Below are 24,830 nucleotides of genomic sequence, written 5' to 3' on the forward strand. Positions count from 1 at the left end.
TTTCTTTGCCTGAGAGTAGTCTTAGAAAAGGTAAAACTCTCTCAGCCCTTATGTTTAAATTTCAATTGGTACAAATAACTAAAAAATAAGGTAAGACACCTAAGTGGTAGGGAAACAATTGAAATTACATCCTAAGATGCTAAAAGACAGTTTCTTTCCTTCAGTGTCAAACTCCTATAGGAGAAAGTTTTATGCACGTATGTATCTATAGCCAGTCCAGAAAAAACATGAGAGTCTGCAAGGTTGGCTTAAACTGATAAGTTTTATGATTCAGCATCAACATATTTAAAGGCTTTCAAGGTTTAAAAAGCACAATATATATGCATGAACATATTTAAAAAATTATTCCACATAATCTACCAGCATCATTTTATATGTTACCTTTCTTTTTTTGTGGCAAACTTTCACAAGCAGGACTTCCAGGGTAACAGAATTTTGTTCATTTTCTGAGTTTTGTGATGGCTTATCTAAAGAGAAAATCAGTATTTTAAAATATATTTTTAAAATATAAATATCATACTCATTTTCCTAAGTAGTCTGGGAATTTCCAACAAAAAGACTTCCTATAATGAATACTTCTCAGAAGTTTACTCATTTTTCCCCATGAAATCATTTTCAAATTTGCAGCAAACTCTTTCAAAGCCTTTAGAGCCATTTAAATAAACCTTTCACAATACAATTATAATTACCTTCCTACAATACTGTGATTTTCTTTTGACTCAAATAAGATGCTCAATTATTTTAATACTAAAAAACCTTATTTGGCTCTAAAGAAAAAACATTTATGGCAATAAGAGAATATAATAAAATGCTGGTCAAAAATATTTATGACAAATGCAGTTAAAGCTTCTTGGCAGAAAACACAAAATATTCAGGAGAGACAACCACATACAAAATAAACATTAAAAGATTCTTTCCTTCTCCCAAAATCCATTACAAAAATTACTTAGTTGAAGATACACTTAAATTGAACTAGTTATTATTATGTATGTTTCACTTTGAATATACAGTGATGTTAAACCAAAAAGTTCTGATTTGACCAGGACTTATGACCAAAGGGATTAAAATAATGGATTTCTAAAACGTTTAACAGTATAAAAGTTATCTAAACTATAGTATCATTTCACAAGAAAAATAACTAGTTTTTTATTTTTTCCCCAGAATTTCTCTAAATCCTAAACAGGATAGCAAAAATTAGGGTATTATTTACTACTTGGTCTACAAAGCTTAAGGATTTTAATTTAAATAATAGTCTATATTCTCTGTATCAATTAACTAACAAAGGCTTTTGCAAATTGCAGTTCTAGAGTACTCTTCTATAACTTACTTGTCTTCAATCCCAAAGGCATTATTAATAAGTTTAAACTAATCATTTATCATTAAGTTTCTGTAACATATAGAACTACCACAATAAATGAATCCACAAAACATAAAAATAAAAATTCTGTTCTGAGATTTTGGACAACTCTTTTTTCTACTTTAAAATATTCTTATGTAGGGTGTGTGCAAAAAATACACTTGAATTCCTATCTTTGAAAACTGCATCCAGAGTAAAAAAAAAAAAATTTATTCTTTTTGCACATTTTATTTATTTAGTTTAAAAATTTTTTTTAGTTTATCGTCAAGTTGGTTTCCATATAACATCCAGTGCTCATCCCAAAGTGCCCTCTTCCATGCCCATCGACCACTCCCCCCTCTCCCACCCCCCAAAAAACTTTAATACAGACCAAAAAAAAAAAAGAATCCAGTGTTTAAAATGCAGTAACAAAAATACTCTCCAAACAATACTACCCATGAAAATAGTACCCTAATAATCTTTGTACATTCATTCTAAGCAGTTTCAAGTAGTAATAGCTAAACAAGTCTTCATTTAAAAACAAAAGGAAAAATAATCAGATTTTAGGGATCTTGATGTTGGTTTTCTATTTTGGTTTCTTAAAAATACTATTTCTTTAAAAATAGAAACTACTACAAATACAGCTTGATTAGACAAGAGAGGCAATATAGCTGTTTCTTCCCAACTTCCACTAATTTTCAAAGTTATAATGGGAAATTATTTTCTGGAAACAGTACCAACAGAGTTTACTTTCTCATTTACTTCAGTTAACATCAAGAAAAAATAAAAACCTTAAGGGAATTTGAGCAATTTTGAACTTTACATATTTTTGTCATGTACACAGGAAAAAAGTTTAATCAGACTACTCTCCAATTAATTTCAAAGTAACATTAATTCAAGTTAAATATTAATCAAGTGACATTAATGAGTCAATATTCAATTAATATCCATCACCAGTTTCAGTTATGAATGATTTTATTTTGTCCCTGGGAACAAAGAGCTATTGAACCTGTAAAATTCAATTCAATTACTTTATTATTTTTTGTTTTTAGAGAGTTATGTGAGCAGGGGAGAGGGGCAGAGGGAGAGAAAAACAATCTCTGCAGGCTCCATGCTCAGTGTGGAGCCCGTTGCGGGGCTCAACCCCACGACCCTTGCATTGTGACCTGAGCCGGTATCAAGAGCTGGAGACTCAACAACTGAGCCACTGAAGCGCCCCAGAGTACTTTATAAGTACCACAGAAAACCAAGTATAATGAATGAGCAGAAAAAAGGGACTCTATGAGATGATTATAAGTAATTTAGGAAAAAACATAAAAAATACTACTCAGTTTATTTCTATATAAAAAAATGGACCAGATCTAAGGCAAAACCAGAATTACAGTAGCTGCTAATATAGATATGACCAGATTTCAAACTCCTTACATTAAAAAAAAAAAAAAACCTGCTTAGAGTCTTGAAACTGTTCTAATATATTATTATTAAACTTTATTTTTGGGGCGCCTGGGTGGCTTAGTCGGTTGAGCGTCCGACTTTCGCTTGGGTCATGATCTCGCGGTTCGTGGGTTCGAGTCCCGCGTCGGGCTCTGTGCTGACTGCCAGCTCAGAGACTGGAGCCTGTTTCAGAGTCTGTATCTCCCTCTCTCTCTGACCCTCCCCTGCTCACACTGGGTCTCTCTCTCTCTCTCTCCTAGAAATAAATAAAAATATTTAAAAAAAAAAAAAAATTTATTTTTCATGAAACAATACCAAGGATTACCAACTTGACATGTTTCTGGTAAAAAGTCTCTTTCTCTCTCTCTCTCTCTCAAAAATAAAACATTAAAAAAAAACAACTTAATTGTATAAAAAGATATTCCCATTATTTTCTAGCTATGATCTCTCGAAAGATGATGGCTCTGAGTTGGGTAAGACAATATTACATAGCTTTTTTTTTTTAATGTTTTATTTTTGAAAGAAGATAGGGACGGCGTGAGCAGGGGAGGGTCAGAGACAGAGGGAGACACAGAATCTGAAGGAGGCTCCAGGCTCTGAGCTAGCTGTCAGCACACAGCCCGATGCAGGACTCAAACCCACGAACCGTTAGATCATGACCTGAGCTGAGGTCGGACGTTTAACTGACTGAGCCACCCAGGCGCCCCTACATAGCTTTCTTTTTTTACAGTGATAGTTAGTGCCCTAAAAAGTACAGTTGAAGGTTGAGCTGGAATTTCATCTATTTCAATATAAGCCAGACACAGCTAACATTTACCTTCAAGAATGATCACACAGCACTAAATAATTTTAACAACCTCAAAATCTACTTAAAACTTAAATAGCAAGAAAGCAATAAGGAAGCCAGGCTATGAACAAGATTTTATATATAAGGTCCACCTAAAAAAAATTTTTAAGCCAGTTTCTTAAAGTTTATTCCTTAACCAACTTTTGAATTATGTTGGTGCTTTATTAAAATGCAGGCTCCTAAGCTATATCAAACTTTGGCATACCAAAGCTATATCCTCCTAGATCTGATTCTTTGTAGGTCCAGGTATACATATTTTAAACTGTCAAAACATTTCTACATACACTAAAGTTTAAGAACCACAACTTTAAAAAAAAATTTTTTTAATGTTTAATTTTGAGAGAGAGACAGAGTACAAGCAGGGGAGGGGCAGAAAGAAAGGGAGACACAAGATCTGAAGCAGGCTCCAGGCTCTGAGCCATTAGCACAGAGCCCGATGTGGGGTTAAAACACACGAACCACCAGATCATGACCTAAGCCTAAGAAGTCGGATGCTCAACCGACTGAGCCACTCAGGTGCCCCAAGAACCACTACTTTTAAAGTTTAAAGAGTTACAAGTTACATCTACCACATCCCATCATTGACCAAATAAAGCAATAACTGAAATTGTTGGAGAAATCAACTAAAGAGAAACTGAATGATCAGAACTGACATTTTTTCCATTAAATATAATTTTATAAATATTTGTTAATGTTTATTTTTGGAGGGATGGAGGGAAAGAGGTAGGCGGGGAGACAGACAGAGAGAGAGAGATGGAAGGGGGGGGGGAGAGAGAGAGAGAGAGAGAGAGAGACAGAGACAGAGACAGAGACACAGAACCTGAAGTAGGCTTCAGGCTCCAAACTGTCAGCAAAGAACTCGACGCGGGGCTCAAATCCATGAACTGTGAGATAATGACCTGAGCCCAAGTTGGATACTTAACCAAGTGAGCTACCCAGGCACCCCTAATTTTATAAATTTATACACACATGCAAAATTATTCTTTTGTATTACATTCACAAAGGTTCTGTTGTTAGAATGTTAGAATATTTATTTTCAAGTACATACCGTTTTTGTGGAAGAAACCAGTAAATGTAAGCTGTAGATGAGCTGACAAGCTAAAAACAAAAACAAAAAAATTTATCACTTTAATGCTGTATAATAAAAATAGCCTAAACTTTAAAAATTAAGACTGAAATCAAAAGTTACTTCAGCTAATCTATAAATAATGTTTGACTTTCTTATTCTTAACTCTATGCAATGCAAGCCCACAACTTCACACGTCTATACAAATAAAAACAAAACAAAAATATACAGCATACAAAAATACCAAAGGAAGCAAAAATAATATCAAAACTAGGAGGGGGACAAAACATAAAAGACTCTTATACAGAGAACAAACAGGATTGCTGTAAGAGTGGTGGGAGGGAGGATGGGCTAAATAGGTAGGGGACATTAAGAAATCTACTCCTGAAATCAATGTTGCACTATATGCTAAGTTGGATGTAAATTAAGAAATAAAAAAATTTTTTTAAATACCAAAGGAATAAGGCAGGAAAAAAAAAAAACAGACCAGCAAATACCTTACTGTACTTTAGTACTATCTAACTATAAAATGTGAACACATTTCCCATCCCACCCCTTAAAAAGAAAATGTTGATAAGGGTAGCTGAGTCCATGCAAAAGTGCTTGAATATTTTCAAGCTGTGGAAATTCAATCTCCTAACAAATGATGCAGAATCATCACTTTCTTCCTCCATTAGAGGTGAAATAAACAATTACAGATCTCCCATAGATTTGTAATTTATTGTTTCTTTTAAAAAAAATTTTTTTAATGTTTTATTTATTTCTGAGAGAGAGAGAGAGAGAGCGAGGGAGCAGGGGAGGGTCAGAGAGAAAGGGAGACACAGAATCTGAAACAAGCTCCAGGCTCTGAGCTAGCTATCACAGAGCCCAACACAGGGCTCAAACCCACGAACCATGAAATCATGATCTGAGCCAAAGTTGGACGTTTAACCAACTGAGCCACCCAGGCGCCCTTGTAATTTATTGATTCAACACGTCATTTTCACTGTTTGTTTTAGAACCAATGGACAAGGAAGCATAAACTATACTGATCCTTTTGTTTTGAGAATTATCAACTGACACGGAAAGACTATTAAGATGAGACAGAACAGGGGCGCCTGGGTGGCTTAGTCAGTTAAGCGTCCGACTTTCACTTAGGTCATGATCTCGCGGTTCGTGGGTTCGAGCCCCGCATCGGGCCCTGTGCTGACTGCCAGCTCAGAGCCTGGAGCCTGTTTCAGTCTGTGACTCCCTCTCTCTCTGACCCTCCCCTGCTCATGCTGTCTCTCTCTCTCCTACAAATAAATAAAACATTAAAAAAAAAAAATTAAAAAAAAAAAAAAGATGAGACAGAATAAACAGAAACATCAATAGGCTTTTGTCGTACCTTTAAACTGAAAAAGAGAGCAATCTATTAATTGATCAGGAGCCATTCATAACTTTCTAAATACAGTTTCTGTCATGTGATACCGACAGATAACAGATTATAGAGAACAGACTTTGAGGGAAGGGAAAAGAACACCGATTCCTTAATCAAAAAATTTACTAGTGTAAAGGCAATAAGGATCAATAAAGGGTACAGTTTTTTTTAATGATGGTGACAATCTAGTCATTCTTATAATCAGAAGGGAAGAGTTATGTAAAGATTGAGGCAAAAAAGTTTTAAGGAGCAAGTAATGATTGAAAATGAGGACATATTATAAAGAGATTAGCTTTGTAACTCTGCCCAGGATTCCTCTTTCTTAAAGAAATAAAAGGAGAGTGATCCTTCAGCAGAAGATGTGAGAATGTCTCTATCTTCTTACTGAGGTAAGGCATGAAACTGTATGCTAAAATACTACAGGGCGCGTGGTCTCAAAAAGCATTTCCAGAACAGTACTAAGAAAAGTATGCTAGGATATCAGTAGAGGACAAAATGGCTATGGAAGAGTAGAAATGTAAGGGTCCAAGCAGAGTTAGAAAGCATAAACATGAATAAACATGAGGGGGAAACTAAGAATAACAACTATTACCTAAGCATCAACGAAACAAAAATGGGATAGAATGGGATCCTTGAAAACAGGTAAATCATGTATATTACTCACTTTCTGACATGAATCAGATTAAAAAAAAAATTTTTTTAATGTTTTATTTATTTCTGAGAGAGAGAGAGACACAGCATGAGCAGGGGAGGGTCAGAGAAAGAGGGAGAAACAGAATCTGAAAGAGGCCCCAGGCTCTGAGCTAGCTGTCAGCACAGAGCCAAACGTGGGGCTTGAACCCACGAACCATGAGATCATGACCTTAGCCAAAGTTGGACGCTTAACCAACTGAGCCACCCAGGTGCCCGTCAGATAGATTTTAAAAACACAGAAGGAGTGGGGAAGAAGAGGGCTGACTATAAAAGGGTCATGAGGGAATTTTTAAACACCTTTATCTTGATTGTGGTGGTTGCTACCTGACTGCATGCAGTCGTGAAAACTCAGAACTATACACCGAAAAGACTGAAACTAACTACATAAAATTTATACCCCCAACCAAAAAGTACATTAAGGGGACAGACTTGTAAAGAGACCCAAAGGAATTTTTCAAGATGATGGAAACGTTCTATATTTGATTGTGGTTATGTTTATGCAAGTGTATACATTTGTCGAAAAACTCTAATGGTTTTTTCTAAAGGTCAAAAAACCTTAAGGTGAATGTATTTTATTGAATGAGAGTTATATCCAAATTTGATTTTAAAAAGTACATCTGCCATCTACAAAATCTACATGTCATTTTACTAGAATAAAACAAGCATTTTCCTATTTAAAAAAAACAGTTCCATAAATGTCACCTTACAAAGCAGAATTACCGAAACTCCAAAGCATAACTGAAAGACAAAGAGGAATATTCTATAATTTCCACATGTTAGAAGACAATCCATTACTCATAACCAATCTATCCTATTCTTCATTGTTTGAGTTAACCTCCGTCTCAAGGCCAGGTTAATTTTGTTAAAACACCTTTCTATATGCATTATTCCTTTCTCCAAATTTTCCAATGAGCCCCCAACTGCCAAATCTTTTTGTCTAATTGCTGCCTACAATGTGGCTCCCATTTCTTTTATCTCCAGTAAAACCCTACATAGGAAAATAAGATACAACGGTAAAACAGAGACAGAAAAATCCAAGTTTAAATTCTGGCTCCAGTTATTAGCTGTGACCTAAGTATCTGCAAAATGAGGAAATAACCTCTCTCAAAATTGTGAGGCTTGCATAAAATAAAGTATCCATCAAAGTACTTTCCCTCTTCTACAACTGTCCCAGACCCAACCATCCCAGAGCTTAATGATCAGAGCTTAATCCCAAGTACTTGTATTCCCCCTTTTTCTGTCACTGTTTTTCCACACATATTCTGTCAATCTTTTTATTACATCAGTGTCTCCAGCACCTGGCAATGCTCTTCATTAAGAGCGATGTCCTCCTAGAGTAATAGACTTTTTAAAAAAATTAAACACTATACCAAACATGGGGCTTGAACTCCCAACCTCATGATCAAGAGTCGCGTGCTCTACCAACTGAGCCAGTCAGGTGCCCCTAGAGTAATAGATTAAGGTCAGGGATCATGACCCATTACACTTTAGTGCTCTGCTTACAGTATTATTTACATTGTTTTTATAGAACATGTGATTTCTCAATTCCAACTCTGAAATGCCAGAAACATCTCACATTGACTACCCTTGAAACTATTTTAAATCTGTGTTACTCAAAATGTGTTCTGCAAACTGAGATAACGGGAAACTTGTTTCCATTCCACAACAAGGTAAGAAACTGAGAGTACCTTTACAGAAATCTAACATTGCCATAACATCCCAGTTTGTGATCAGTAAGTTTATTTACAAAAGCATCTATATGAAAGACTGAAAATCAAAGACAAATGAAAAGGTCCCTTACCACAGATGGCTTGAGACAGTTTTACATCATACATTGTAGGGGGGCACCTGGGTGGCTCAGTCAAGTTACACATCTGACTTTGCCTCAGGCCATAATCTTGCGGGTTTAGGAGTTCGAGCCCCACATCAGGCTCTGTGCTCACAGCTCAAAGCCTGGAGCCTGCTTCAGAATCTATGAGCCTCTCTCTCTCTGCCCCTCTCCAATTCACACCCTATTTCTGTCTCTCAAAAAATACATAAACGTTAAAAATTTTTTTTCTTTTTAAATAAATGGTACACTGTAGGGGTGCCTGGGTGGCTCAGTCAGGTCTGTGTCCAACTTTGGCTCTGGACATATCTCGATTCATAGGCTCGAACCCCATGTTGGGCTCTATATTGACAGATTTGGATTCTTTGTCTCCCTCCCTCTCTGTACTTCCCCTGCTTGCACAGTTGCTTGCTCTCAAAAATAAACATTTGCAAAATTTTTTAATTAAACATAAAAAAAATAACAAATGGTATACTGTGAGTTAAATAAGATAGGAAGCACATATTCAGCTATCAGTCTAACGTTGTTTCTTTAAGAAAAAGAATTCCAGAGGTGCCTGGGCAGCTCAGTTTGTTAAGGGTCTTGACTCTTGATTTCAGGTCAGGTCATGATCTCAACAGTTTGTGGGTTTGTGCAATGATAGTGCAAAGCCTGCTTAGGATTCTCTCTCCCTCTCCCACCGCTTCTACCCCCTCTCAAAAACAAAATATAAACATTTTAAATAAACAAACATTAAAAAAAAGGATACCAAATTTCAATTAACCAGCTTAAAAAATAACTTTGGGAATCTGATTTGCTCTGCACAATTTCCCCTGCACCTCCCCTTGTCCAAAAGTAAACACTCTACTATATGCCTAGAATAAAACGTAACAACGAGGCCTAGTTGCTCTCTTCCAAAGGTGGCTTCATTTAAGGAAAAAGGGCAATTTTCCTTCCGTTCCTGATTAACTCTCTTCCCCCTTTTTAAAATTTTTGTTTATGTTTAGTTACATATTTTGCGAGAGAGGGCACATGCGTGGGGGATGGGCAAAGAGAGGGGGAGAGAGAGAATTCTAAACCGGCTCCTGCTGTCAGCAGAGCCCAACATGGGGCTCAAATTCACTAATCCTGAGATCATGATCTTAGCCAAAATCAAGAGTCAGAGGCTGAACTGACTGAGCCTCCCAAGCGCCCCACCTTCTTCCCTCTCTGTGGCTACTGTATCCACATCTTTTTTTTTTTTTTTTTTTTTAAGTTTATTTATGAGAGATAGAGACAGCAGAAGTAGGGGAGGGACAGAAAGAGGGGGAGACACAGAATCTGAAGCAAGCTCCAGACTTGAAGCTGTCAGCACAGAGCCTGACGCAGGGCTCGAACTCAGGAACCATGAGATCATGACCTGAGTTGAAGTCGGTTGCTTAACCGACTGAGCCACCCAGGTGCCCTACTGTTATCTACATCTTAACTGTTAAGAATGGGGGGCGCCTAGGTGGCTCAGTCGGTTGAGCGTCCGACTTCGGCTCAGGTCATGACCTCACAGTTCATGGGTTCGAGCCCCACATCGGACTCTGTGCTGACTGCCAGCTCAGAGCCTGGGGCCTATTTCAGATTCTGTATCTCCCTCTCTCTCTGACCCTCCCCTGCTCACGCTGTCTCTCTCTCTCTCTCAGAAATAAATAAAAAACATTAAAAAAAAAAAAAAGAAAGAAAGAAAAGAATGGTAGGCAAAGAAACATGTAGGACTGGTTAAGGCCTATTTGGCTTCAGGCTGCACGTGATACTAACTTAATCAGAATAAGATATCAGGTAAGGATTTGGTTCATTTCTGTGAGGTGTTCCCTATCTGTATCTTTATTTTTTAAAACATTTATTTATTTTTGAGGCAGAGAGAGAGCATGCGTGAGTAAGCAGGGGAAGGGCACAGAGAGACAGAGACACAGAATCTGAAGCAGGCTCCAGGCTCTGAGCTGTCAGCACAGAGCCCAACACAGAGCTGGAACTCACTGACCGCAAGATCGTGATCTGAGCTGAAGTCGGATGCTCAACCGACTGGGCCACGCAGGCGCCCCCCTATCTATGTCTTCTGAGGAAGCAAGCTATGGGGCAACAGGAAACTAGATGAGGAATTTGAAATTTTGAGGTAAGATTCCAAGCATAAACATCTAACAATTCTAAAGCTGTCTATGGAATGAGATTAAGTAAATTTAAGCAGTCCCCCCAACCCGCCCAAAAAAAGAATACCCAGATCTCACTGAAGTACCAAAGTTTTTATGCTGGAAAGAGACCAAGATTAGTGCCTCTATTTTGTACACATTAATCTGGTAGTGGCAGATGTAAGTCTTCCATTCTAGGGGCGCCTGGGTGGCTTAGTCAGTTAAGCGTCCGACTTTCGCTTAGGTCATGATCTCACGTTCGTGGGTTCAAGCCCCGCGTCGGGCTCTGTGCTGACTGCCAGCTCAGAGCCTGGAGCCTGTTTCAGTCTGTGACTCCCTCTCTCTCTGACCCTCCCCTGCTCACGCTGTCTGTCTCTCTCTCTCTCCTAGAAATAATAAATTAAAAAAAAAGTCTTCCATTCTAGAATTATAGCTAGCTATAGCTATCATCCTCAAAACAGCTAAACTATTTGTTAGAAGTATACTCTTAATGTATTTAATGTATAATTTCTTATACATTTAATGCTATGATGTATAAATCTGAGGAATTGGTGACTACATCAAGCCCCTTATTCTGGAATCTAGTGTATCTTCTGGGGCTCAGATACAGATGGGAACACTTTAAAATGAGAAGATAAAGTTGAATGAGGTGAGGGAGTTCATTACAAATAAATAAATCCCCTTCCAGAAGTATAGTAGACAAAACATAAAGGAATTATTGTAGAGGCGCCTCAGTGGCTCAGTTAGTTAAGCGTCCGGCTTCGGCTCAGATGATGATCTCGCAGTTTGTGGGTTTGAGCCCTGTGTCGGGCTCTGTGCTGACAGCTAGCTCAGAGCGTGGAGCCTGCTTCAGATTCTGTATCTCCCTCTCTCTGACCCTCCCCTGCTCATGTTGTCTCTCTCTCTCTCTCTCTCACACACACACACACACACAGAAATTAAAAAAACATTTAAAAAATTTTTTTAAATAAATAAATAGATAAAAACAATCAGATATGCTCAGGAGCAACTATCAGTTGCTACTTCAGGAATAGGTATCTAAAAAGAAACCTATGGCTTAGGTTCTGAAAGAGGACCAACTAAAACTTGAACATAAAAAGATGCTGATTTGAAAACAACTTCAAAACTTATAGTCAATACAAGATTGTTAAAAAAAAAAAAAAGATACCTAAGATCATATTAATGGTGGAAAAGACATACAATGGAGTTAAGAAGCGGGCTGAAGTTTTTAAAACGCAGCTAAGCTAAAAAGGAGAAGGGTAGGGAAATGCGTTAATTCAATATATATATTTAAAGTATTTATGGCTTTCCTGGGATAAAGACCAATATCCTCAAATAGCCTTCAAGGCTCTGCATATCTGGCCTGGGCCATATGCTCTAGCCTTATCTAATACCACTCTCCTTATTCTTTCTAGTTAGCTACTCTGGACTCAAATGACATATGTATAATATTCCCTTTATTCAGAATCACCCATCTGTTCACCCTCTCTCTCCATTTTATTCCTATATTCACTTTTCACATCTCAGCTCATTTTTTTTTAAAGGAAGCCCACCCTGACCATCAGTATTCCCAAATCCAACATCTTGAACAAGAACTGCTTCTCCTGCTCCATCCATTCACTTTCCCTAGGTTTTTCTTTCCAAGCGATTATTTTATAATTGCATCTTTTTTCTCTCTAACAGCAGGGTCTTCACCTGTTTTGCTCATCATTCTATCCCCTAGATCTAGTATAGAATCTTAGACCTGATACACTAAAACTAGTTCTCAGAAAAAAATAGATCCAAACTTTGTTATAGAAAAGATGCTTAGAAAAGAAAGATTACTAATTCAAAAGCTTAGGTTGTAACAACAATAAAAAGTGATGAAAGGCTATTTATGTTACTGATCTACTAAAACACTGGCTTGAAAATGTCCCTAGTAAAAGCTCAAATTCTGGTATCTTTTCTTTTCTTTCCTTTTTGAGAGAATGAGCATGGCGTGCAAGCAGGGGAGGAGGAGTGGGAAAGGGAGAGGAAGAATCTTAAGCAGGCTGCACACCCAGCATGGCTTGATCTCATGACCATGAGATCATGACCTGAGCTGAAATCAAGAGTTAGATGCTTAACCGACTGAGCCACCCAGGCACCCCTAGTTTTGGTAACTTTTAAGGGGATTTCTTAAAAATCTACTAACAGTGGACCAGGAATGGATGATGATTAAGGGAAAGAGAGAAGAGACATTTTTGTTCTCATCTGCCCCCTGGAAATGCTTATAGAAGCAACTCCAGTTTGGAAATCTTTTCATGCTACCATTTAGCCAGTGGACATGCACTTAGAGGTCAGAAGAGTTATGACTACAGAATTCCAAAACTGGTGGTACTAACAGCACAAAAGACTCCTGGGATCATGCCAGAATAGAAAACTAAAGAAAGACTAGAGATTTATTCCAATAAGCCACAGTGCTTGGTAAAAACCCAAAATAAGTTAAAACCCATAATAAATTGGAATGTCAAAATCACAGCTGAAGGGGACAGGATATAAGGAATTATTTCAGACATTCTAAAAAGAAAAGACAAGATACTTTAAATATATCTCATCACACCGAAAAAGCAAGGAGAAATAACGGGAAAAACTTGAGAGAATGAAGGTGCAACCACTATGAATTTCTAAAATTTGCTAATTGATATGGAGTTTTCAGAAGTCATTCTTCAAGAAAAGAAACAATCTTCATAGATGGTAAGGCTTATTACTGAGTTTTCGGGTTATATATGTCAATTCCGGTCTACTGTCATGAATTGACTGATGTCTTAAAAAAGTAAAAACCATACAGTGCCCGGGGTTTTCTTTTTTCTATCAGCTGCTTCTCCTATTAAGTTCTGCCAATATCTGTGACTAGGTAAGACAACTGTAGATCTAGAATATAAAATAATAAAAGATCCTCAGACACCAACTTCATTTTCCAAAGATAATGCTGGGAATTTGGTTGGGTTTATAAGTTATTACAAATGTCATAAATATGTCAGGCAGCCTGCTGATCATTCTCTTTTGGGCTGTGGGACTACAATATTTTTGTCTATCATAATAATGTTCTTCTGGAACTTTGAAGAATGAAATTCATGGGATTTAGGAGTAGAAATATAACTTTGGAAATGCTAAATGAACATGAGTTCCTATGAAAGACTCCCAGGCTACCACCACTGAACAAATTCAGGGTCCAACTAGACTGAATAAGACATGTCTGAGATGGTACAGAATAAAAAATATAGATGGAAGAGAAATATGTTCTAATGCATAAGATTTTAACTTCTATTAATTAATGCCAGGGAAGAACAAAGATTATTATTGTTCTCTTGTGAGACAATTTGAACAAATTTTACAAAGTTTTATAGTACTGGTATTACATATTGCTGTCTAAGGAACTTTCTTACAATCCTATGTGTTAAATTCAGTGGAACAAAAGGATTATGCCATATTTTATTTTTATTTATTTATTTTAAAATTTTTTTAACGTTTATTTATATTTGACAGACAGAGAGAGATGGAGTGTGAGCCAGGGAGGGACAGAGAGAGAGGGAGACACAGAACCCGAAGCAGGCTCCAGGCTCTGAGTCATGAGCACAGAGCCCAACTTGTGGCTCGAACCCATGAACCGTGAGATGATGACTTGAGCTGAAGTCTGATGCTTAACCGACAGAACCACCCAGGTGCCCCAATTTACTTTAAAGTTTGGGCCCTCAATGCAGGGCCCAAACTCACGTACCATGAGACCACGACTCAAGCTGAAACCAAGGTTTGGATGCTTAACCAACTGAGCCTCCCAGGCACCCCAGGACTATGCCTAATTTTAGATGAGAAACACATTCAGTTAATTTAATAATATAGAGCTCTGGGGGTAAACTTAAAGTGAAGCAATCTTCTAGTTCATTTTAGTGACTCTGGGAATGACACTGAAACATTCATAGAGACTGGGGCGAGGAGTCGGGGGTGCTGAAGCACTTAGCACAGTAACTCAACATCTCCAGGGCCTAGAGTGCCTTCCTGGGTATTAAGCACAGTCAGCTCTAACATATGTAGGTTTGTTATTAAGAAAGAGAGAAATAGGGGCGCCTGGGTGGCTCAGTTGGTTAAGTGTCCAACTTCAGCTCATGTCATGATCTCATGGTTTTTGAGTTTGAGCCCTGCATTGGGCTGTAGTGACAGCCCAGAGCCTGGAGTCAGCTTTAGATTCTGTGTCTCCCTGTCTCTGTCCCTCCCTCACTCACACACACACTCTCACTCAAAAATAAACATTAAAAATTTTTTTAAAAAAGAGAGACGACAGGGTGGGGGGAAGAAAGGGGAGGGGAAGGAAGGAGGGAGGGAGGGGGGATCTTGGGGGGTTGAGATGACCAATTCACTAGTCCTAGCTGGATACTAAAAACTGAAAAAGTTGTTTTTATCAGAATCACAGGAATTCTTAGAAGCCTCTGATGTTTCCGTGAGTTAAAAACACCCCTGTTACAGTACTGCCCAAGCTGTTGAACTCACTGGGTCAAAAGAAACAAAATTATTAGGTGATTATTCAAAGAGAACTGACCAGTTATTATTGATCTCCCTCACGACACACATTCTAAGGGAAGCTCTGTAGTATTTATCAAAGCCAATATCACAAGATAATAGGGTTTAGCAGTGACAAACATGGAACCTTGATGGCAAAGATGAAGAAAGGGGTCAAGTTTTCTTTATGGTTTATTCTGCTTTCTCACACAAACTCTGAAAGACCTAGAGAGCAAACTATTAAAATGTTCAGGAGAAAAGAAGCAGGAAGCTCAGCAATCAGGGTCTGACTACAGTTTATACTTGAAATAAAGACCCTGAGGATCCCAAGAGCTCTGTCTAGGGTAGGTGACCAGATAAGGATCTGGAATAGAAATTCAAGCAAAAAAGTATACATGTAACTGAGAATATTCTCAGTCCTACGATGTAAGGTACTCCTTGAGCAGTAGGAGATTAGGTAAAGAGTTGGGATCTCAGCTTTCAGAATGGACTATCACAGCTTATTCACAAGTCAAAACTGCCTGGATATGGAAATATAAATTACAGTTCAGTCCTACAAAAATGCAAGATATAAAATTTTAAAAATGTGATTTTACAATTCAAGTAACAGAAGAATCTAATTCAAAAGCCAAACGTAAAATATAAGCAACTGCAAAAATGACATTTTACACCCATTACTATAGATGAGAAACCATAAATGAAGCATCATTAAGTCAGTGTACACCCTATCCAAATCAAGATGATTTAAAATTTCAAGAGAAAAAAAATCTACTGTGACAATTTTACCAGCTTCATTTTTTTAAAAATCTAGTACTTTTAGTTCTGTTCTCCCTAAAAGTAGTCAATAAATAAATAAGACCCAAGTTCCTGTGTCTCATTAATAATGCTGCTCACATTTCTTCAGTTTACATATCAAATGAGTAAATGGAAGCACACTACCTAACTTAGGCAGATATTAGGCTAGTCAAAACATTTAGGGATTAGTTCTGGGTATTACATTTGAAAACATACAATAGATTCTATCCAAAGGGTCAAGTTTCTGAAACTTTAATGTGATCAACATATTTCAAATATAAAATAAAGTTATGAATATTATGACTAAAAGATGTAAATATGGGGAAGAGCAAGCAAGATAGAAAGAGAGCCTCTCTCAGATTTGAAGACAATGATTTACAAGAAATGCGATGTTGTGAAGCACCTGGCATAGCATCAAGTATATAGTAAATACACCATAAATATGAGTCTCCATCCCTCCTTACACGAGGTGGTAGGACTAATACCAACTGCAGAAGTCATAGAAACTCTGAGTCAAAAGGCAAGAAACTGGTAATAGAGATAAACAATAATGAACACAACTGCCTTAGAAAACACCGAGTCCCCAACATTGGAGATATTCAAGATGAGGCTTAATGGTTTTCTATCACGAATGCTATAGAATTAGTAATTCCTGATTTGTGCAGGAATTTGGACCAACTGACCTCTAAGGTTCCTTCTAACTCCTTACAATAGTGGGGTGATCACCAGAGAAATGATCACTCTAATTTCTCCTCTTTCCTCAAGTATGTCACTTAATGTAAACTGATAGGTATCTTACCTATGAGATTCTTGCTCTCCTTTCATTTTCTCTACTTTTGATAACATATCATCAACTTTAAATGTTTTCCTGGAAGAAACAGATAAACAAAATAATCACTTCTCCACTGGGGAAAAAAAACAGATTACACTTTAATGTCACTATAATAGGCAAGTTGGAAATCTGATTTTGATTATTTTTAGTAAGATAAATTGTGGATTGTTAGCCATAACAATGAATACTATATTGAGACAGTGTATGTTATAATACAGCAGACGAGCCTTCAAGTCCCATCTCAAATGCTAACTTTTCCATGAAACCTTTTGTAATTATTCCCAAACCAGAGTGATTTCCCCTTACCTATGACACTTGGCTTATATTTGACATTTAGGAGACTAAATGTCTCATTGCATAAATATTTTATTTCTCTTCCTAGACTATAAGTTCCTGAAAGGTAGAGCTTGCTTTTCTTCAAGGAAAGCCACATAGTGCTTCACACAGTACCTTTTATTTTGAAGGCATTCGAGCTCTCTGCTCAACTGAACCAAACAAATGCAAATCGTGTGTACTGTGAAATAATCGTACTTCTATAAAGTAACTTGACAAATATATGCTAGCACTATCACATAAAATATATCTGAAGTTAACAAAGCATTCTCAAAGATTATCAGCAGTGGCTCAAGTTAAATGATATGTCATATCAAAGAGATGAGTGTCAACCATCTTGAAAAAATTCTGAAGTTTAGGGGATACACCCATCAAATCATAATAAAATTATTACCTTTTAACTTCGCAAGTTTAGAGAAAAAAGTATTTTCTCCACAAAACAGAAACTCAAATTAAGAACTCCCAGACACTCCCAAGCAAAGTGAGAATGAATGAACGGACTCCAGAACAAGCCTCATCTTAGTTTTTAAGGTGGTCTATTGTATCTGTCCTAAGACAGAGGCTAAAAATCTAGACCTATATGTTAACTGGAAATGAATACTTCTCTTCATACACATACATTTCCTCAGGTTTAAAACAAGAAAAGCTTAGTGTATTCTACGTAAGCTGCTTTGTAAAACGTGAATTCAGAATTTAGATAGTAGAAATTATTAATGTGCTCATTCCTCAAAAAAAGCTATTATACTCAACTACTATAGTGTAAAATTATCAGTAGAATAATTTTAATGTAAATATTATTACAGTAAAACACCAATAGGAAGAGCAGAATTGATGCAATCTATAATTCAGGTGAATAGCCTCCATTAACAAAAGATTTTTTTTTTTTAAAAAGCTTCTCTCTTTACCTTTAGAGTTACTAAAAACTTCAATATTAAAGTTTCATCCAATGAGCACAGTTAAGAAGCACTTTAGGAAGGATGGCAATATATTTTCAATTTCCACAGATAAGAGAGAAGAAAGGAGGAAAATGTAGTATTATAGGCTACTTACAAAAGAACTTTTTAGTATAAATCCTGAAACGTACTACTGAAGAAGGTTGTAAAGTTACTGGAAACTTGTAAGAACATGTTTATCTTTATGTAATGATTAAGAAGAAATCCTGTCCGTAGGAAGAAAAGTTAAGACTAGAAGTCACAAGACTCATCTCTTCCAACATTATGGACGTGTGCATACGACAAGTGCACAGGAAAGTTGAATATTAAAAACCATTTGAAATAAGATCATAAAGGCAATCCAGCCTTCCTTAAGGAAAAAAACCAACCACAGCTATACAAAAGCAACCCCACTCCGAGCACCAAGTATTTCTGTCCTTTACAAAGGTACTGAAACAGTAGGTCAGATTTAACAAGGGAAATGGTTATCAAAAGATCATCAAAAAGGAGAATATTTTTAAAATTCAAGAAATTCCAGGAAATTGTCTTGGGAGGATTCAGAAACAGCTTATGTGAAATCCAGTAAAATGGATTTAATAAAAGATGCCCTTCTCCTCACCAGTATTTCCCCTGTATCAGTGTTGTGTTAGTCTAAAGAATTTGAATACTTCCATGAAGAGAGACTAAAGTACAAGGTGAGTTTAACAAACATATCAGAATTAATATTACACCTGAGTGTTTGACTTCAAAGGGAGTGATATATTTATTCCAACAATGGATATTATGCTATTACAATAGTAAAAAGGGAATTCCAAAAACATTTTGAACAAAAGGATAGTATTGAAAGTGATTTTGTAAAAAGAGTCCCCAAAACATGGTTAACAAAGACCACAATCACTAGGCTAATTTACCACCCTCCAAAGTCACCAATTACTCTGAAAAGAACAGCACATTCATTTAAAGATGTAGGTCGTATAATTTGTTAAAACTTAATTTTAACGTCTCTCATAGGCCAGGCATATAACAAAGGCATTAAGTGATTCCTAATGTGCTTTTGCATGAAAATAAACTATGGGATTTATGTTTCTTGTCTGGTAAACTGCTGCAGAACTCCCCCAAAAGACAATTTTTTGCCTAAAGAACAATAAATTAAGAAAAGTAGCTTCTACTATCAAACTTTTAAAACTGTCTCCACCTATTAACAGACAACAGAAACGTATCCCACAATGAGACAAATAGTCCAGAAACAAATATGACAAAATATTGATTAGATTTTAAACATATTTTGTATTTATTTATGAATTAACTCATACTTATTTTGAAAAAAATCTTTTTTTTTTTTTAAAGATTTTATTTTTTAGTAATCTCTACACCCAACGTGGGGTTCAAACTTATAAACACCCCCCCCCTCCCAAGATCCAAGATCAGGAATTGTATGCTCTACTGAGCCTGCCCGGAGCCACTAAAAACTTAAGTCACTTTAAAATCAGGCCGCAACCTATATGATAACTCAAGTAATCTTCCATATTAAAAATACCAGAGTAAAAGTTAACTGCTTAATCAAATTCTCCTAGTTTTATAGACTAAATCAGTGGTCAGCACACTACAGACCATACGCCAAATCCAGCGCACAGTCCACGAACTAAGAATGGTTTTTATGAATAAGTACTTGTGACTGATTTGATAGAGAATCTAAACCCGATTTAAGGAGAAAGTCATCTCCTCTCACACCACAAAAATAAAAGAATCCCACACTTCTGACTAGTAGGCCTGTATTATAAAACACTATACTAAATTATTATATTTTAAATTTCATCAATAAAAAATTTGCAGCCATTTGTTATCTCTCTTTTTGTGTAAGTACCCACCCACTTTCTACTTAATAACCTCAATTCTGCCTCCTGGACCACAAAGCCTAAAATATTTACTATCCGGTCCTTCAGAGAAAACTCTGCTGAACTCTGGCATAGATCAAATAATTGCACAGACAGGCAAAAAGCTGACAAATTTAATTCTGTTGCCTAATCCATCACCTTCTTCCTAAGTTATTTAGGCTCTTGGCAAGCTTCACCTATTAAATGTAATGCGCACAAGTGCATAATCGCTCCCACGCTCTCTGTTCAGAAAGATTACCAGAAGACAAATTAGTTTTAACATTTCCATCCTTCAAAATACACATAGATATATCTACAAAGCTAAACCAAGTCTTGCTATTGAAACATGATGCTTACTTATTAGTAACCAGAAGGAGCCTCTATAGGAGTTTGGTTTCAAAGTCTATTGGGATAATTTAATGGTTTTAGTGAGTTAAAACTAACAATACCAAATGTTTAATACAACTTCACTCCTTTAAATTTATAACTGTTCACTTGATATGCTCAATAATCTTGCATGTATGGTAAGAAACTAGCATTCCATAATTACATATGGTTAAATATTACATATTATAAACAAAAATAAGCTCTGATCAACACCTCCAGACTCTACCTGAAAACTAGATAATTAAGGCTTCTTATTTTTTAAGAACATTCAATGTACTGACTTCAAAAGTATTTCCTCTGTTAGAAAGACCACCACCAAAGATATAAAGTGAGACTTTCTGAATCTATCATTATGGAAGCAAATTCTTTACTGTTAAAACATATAAGAAATATTTAAAAATTAACTTTATATATCGAAGATGGTTCCCCTGAGCCCTTTAATAAATATTTAAATCCTCAACTTCTATCAAACTTGAAAGAAACTCCTAGCACAAAGTAAAAATGTTAATCAGTAAAATTACTTCATATACTTCACTACTAAATCATTTCTATTAGGAAAAAATGTGGTAATAAACTGGGATTTATAAAAATGAACTTATTAAAAATCACTTGGCAATCAATTCAACCATTCTTTCATCTCAGTTTTCATGTTTAATCTTTAATTAGAAATAATACTTTAATATAAAACTTTAACATCCTTTGATCAACTCGAAATAAGATTCATAAAATGTTACCTTTTGATGTTTGTTCTGGAGTTTCGATGAGACATGTAAGTAAGAGTCCTGTGCAAAAATATTGGCTATAAAAAAAGTTTTAAAAATATTAAAATTAAATAGGTGAAATTTTAGGAAAAAATAATATTCATTAATTTTATTGATTACTTACAGCTATAAGATTTCGAGTTCGAAGAAATCTATAGATCTGTGTTGGTTCTAGGTAACAGGAAACAAAAGGATTATTTAAGTTCTCAAGAAAATAACCAATCTTGCCAGTATTATAACTAATGTAAACCAATCACCTGCATGAAAATCATGTACTAAATATCGATATCAAGAAAATTAGCATGCACAATAAAATCAAAAGACAATCAATTTATGGCATATATTCACAAAACTCACCTACAATTATTTTAATGTTTTTTGAGAGAGGATGAGAGGGGAGGAGCAGAGAGAGAATCCCAAGCAGACTCTGTGCTGTTAAGAGCCCCATGCAGATCTCATCAACCATGAGATCATGACCTAAGCCGAAATTAAGGGTTGGATGTTTACCCATCTGAGCCACCTAGGTGCCCCTCTACATTTATTTTAAATTTAAGGTCCTCTACAATCTTGTGCTTAAGACTTGCATTTCTAAGGTAGCTACTTTTTAAACTAGTCTTGCAGGTAGAACTGAAAAGTAATTACATTGATTTAATTTAGCTAATTTAAACAATTTATAACCCATCTCCTCCCCCAAAAAGTAGCTGAAATGAGGTAGCTGGGATTTACCAAAGGAACATACTGATACCAAATAACAAAATGAAATTTTCATCTTTTAACTGGTCTTCTAAAATATTTATAGTAAACCAAAACAGAATAAAACTGTTTCCTAGATATCCTAAAATAGATATGAAAGTCCATCAATAATGGAAAAAAAATAAAGACTCAAACTGTAGTTAAAATTTCCAATGAATATTCAGTTATAATTGAAGTTTGTATCTGTTTTGTTCAATGTAAATATCATCCCAATATGTAAATACTACCTCAGAATATAATTAATCCACAGATTCCTAGCCTTTCAAATTCTATTTAGTTAAAATCAGTTTGTCTTTATAAGTAAAAAGTACCTTACATACAAATATATATACATTCATGATCTATTAGTTTCACATTTCTTTAAATAAAGGAGTATCAAAACTAAAGATGACGGACTATATCAGTAAATACATCAAATCATTTCAACTTGTCAGAAATTAAGATCAATATTACAGAAGAATCAAGCTGTTTTGTGACAAAATCTCGCACTTCATGACAGTTTGCTCCCCCCCAAGGTAGACTCATCAGAAAGCAAAATAGCTAAAACTTTCTCGGCAGATTTGTCTTCTCATAACATTTAGAAAGAACTGTTTAAACGTCCACTTAATCGTCAGGTAGTTTAGTTTTAGAGGCAAATAAACAAAAAGGAGAGATGATATCTTAGAAGGAGTACAAACATGTGATGTTTATTGTCATCACTGCGCTTCAGTTCTCTACCATTTTTCCAACTTAAAGCATCTCCAGAATTTTCAAAGTAGATTAAGCAAAAGAAATGTGAATCTCCTTCAAGCAGGTTCAATATTCGTTTCAATAAAATCAGAAATTCCTCGTATTAAATTCCAATTAGAATTTCATGAGGCACTAATCAGAGAGAATGAAAGGAGGGTATTAAACAAGGTAATACGTCTTTTCAGGCACAGCTGATACCATGGCCTTAACATATGCCACGGTAAAATTGTAAATAAAGACATTCCGCGGTAAAGCCGAGTTTATCCAAGTTTCTCTAATTTAGCCATTAGCGATCGTCCGAATTATAACATGTACACAAAAGCAAAAAGGAAAATTACCAGAGTATACTACTCATTAAAGGACAGTTGAGATTATTCGCGGTCTTGATGTTTTTAATAAATTTTATTGTTTTATTTCTAGATACCTTGCCTCCCTTATCCAAATCATGTCCTGGCCTTGGCCCCTTCAAAAGAGACCGAGAAAGCCGAAATTGACATAAGAAAAATGTTACGGAATTCACACACAAGTACAACGCGCAGAATTCCGAGGTCGTCCCAAGACGCGATGCTTCAACACCACCTGCCTCAGTTTATGCACCCATGAAATGGGCGGCTAGATTTGAAAGGTTAAAAGCACCAAAAGCTGCCATGTTCACAAGCAGCACCAAGTTGGTGCGAAAGCGTTTCAGACAAATGACAATCGGTCGACTTCTCTGCGCTCATCTCTTCACGGGCTTCATTTTGCTCCTCAAAACCTACAACCGAAACCCCGGTACTTCTGGAGTAAGAAAAGACGTGAAAGAAAGCAAGAACTAGTCTCGGGATCTGACTGCATCCTCAGTCCAACTGTAACCGCCTCATCGAAAAGAAGCCTGCTCTTAACGCGGGGCCACACCGCCCAACCTCTTGTGTAAATCTTCGGGGAGTCACGAACCCCACCTGCACCCCCTATTCCACCTCCCCCAAAGGCCCTGGACTTCGCCCCCCGCCCCCGACCGTAATCCCTGAAGTGGGTACAGCCCCCTCAAATTTCTCCCTCCACTCCCAAATCAAGTCGAGTCCCGGAGAGGAAGGGGGGCCCAGCACGAGTGTCCCGGCCCCCTAATGCTGGGAGAGGGGGTATTCCTGCCCTCAAAGCCTCAAACGCACTCACTCTCAAAGGCCTGGAGGAAAAGCTCGTGGTCAGCCTGGACGTGCTCCATTTTCGGCTTCTTCACCGGTAACACGGCGGCCCCCGCCGCTGCCGCCGCGGAGGAGGAGGAGGCCGAGTAACTGCCGCCGCCTCCACAGCCCCCGCCGCCGGATTTGCCGCCCGACGCCGTCGCCGCCGCCACCGCCGCCGAACCCCCGAAGCCGCCTCCCCCGGACCCCGCGCTGGGCCCCGAGCCGCCCCCTCCCCCACCGCCGTGCTTCTGAGGCGCCATCGCGGTTCCTGCCTCCTCCCCCCGCCAGCTATCCGCCGGGCGGCCCCGGAGAGTAAGCGCCTGCAATACCAACCGCTCGCCCCAGCAGGCTCCGGCGGACCGAGGGGGGAAGGAGGAGAGAGGGGAGGAGAGGGGAAGGGAAGGGAGGAGGAGAGGAGGGAAGGAGGGAGGAAAAAAAAAAAAGTGTCTCCTCCTGAGAGCCCCGCTCCGCTCCGGAGGCCGCTCACCCTAGCCTGGCCTCGCTCCGCCCACTTCCCCCGCCCGGCGCCCCGATTGGCCGGCGGGAGCGCGCGCCGCCCGGCCGCCCAGCCCGTTGGCCCGCGGATTCTCCCGTCAGTCACGCGGAGGCGCTTCTCGCGGAGGCGCGGCTTGGTTGGCCCGTGCGCGCTGCCGATCGCGGGCCCGGCCGCCTCTTTGAACTGAATTCGCGGGAAAATTAGGGGTCGGAGCGGCCTTCCTGCTGGCCCCGGTGCATTGTGGGGAGAGAGGGACCCGGCGAGCGGCTTAGGGAGCCGTTTCTCGCCTTCGGAGCGTCGTCAGTCACCGCCCCCAGGGGGGTACGAGACCCCTGAAGGGAGGCGGGCCTCTGAGGAATTGGGGGCGAGGGGCCTGTTTAATGAACTGAGATCCATTACAGATCATCGAGTCTCTAACTTCACAGGAAGGGGCCTGGCTGGGGGTTGGGTGGGTCCGTTTCTCGTCCGAGGGGCCCCCGTGGCGTTGATCGCGCGTCCCCTGTCCCCTTCGCCACCACGTGCCCC

At 37.9% G+C, this 24,830-nt stretch overlaps 1 protein-coding gene across 2 annotated transcripts in view; it reads right to left on the reverse strand.

Annotated features, from left to right (window-relative positions):
- SUZ12 (SUZ12 polycomb repressive complex 2 subunit) overlaps positions 1–24,297 on the reverse strand; it is a 46,875-nt gene extending 22,578 nt beyond the window's left edge. The window contains exons 1-6 of one of the 2 annotated variants that reach the window (XM_039253471.1): positions 23,799–24,297; positions 21,289–21,335; positions 21,138–21,202; positions 16,845–16,913; positions 4,666–4,715; positions 382–467 (exon numbers count right to left, since the gene is read on the reverse strand). In XM_039253471.1, the coding sequence (XP_039109402.1) occupies positions 382–467; positions 4,666–4,715; positions 16,845–16,913; positions 21,138–21,202; positions 21,289–21,335; positions 23,799–24,069 (588 nt within the window). In that variant the 5' untranslated portion in view covers positions 24,070–24,297. The remainder of the gene's footprint in view (positions 1–381; positions 468–4,665; positions 4,716–16,844; positions 16,914–21,137; positions 21,203–21,288; positions 21,336–23,798) is intronic. The other variant, XM_039253479.1, reaches the window with a different exon arrangement.
- Positions 24,298–24,830: the final 533 nt, after the last annotated feature.

Source organism: Hyaena hyaena, unplaced genomic scaffold, assembly GCF_003009895.1.
Source record: "Hyaena hyaena isolate Hyena2069 unplaced genomic scaffold, ASM300989v1 scaffold_10, whole genome shotgun sequence".
Lineage (NCBI taxonomy): Eukaryota > Metazoa > Chordata > Mammalia > Carnivora > Hyaenidae > Hyaena > Hyaena hyaena.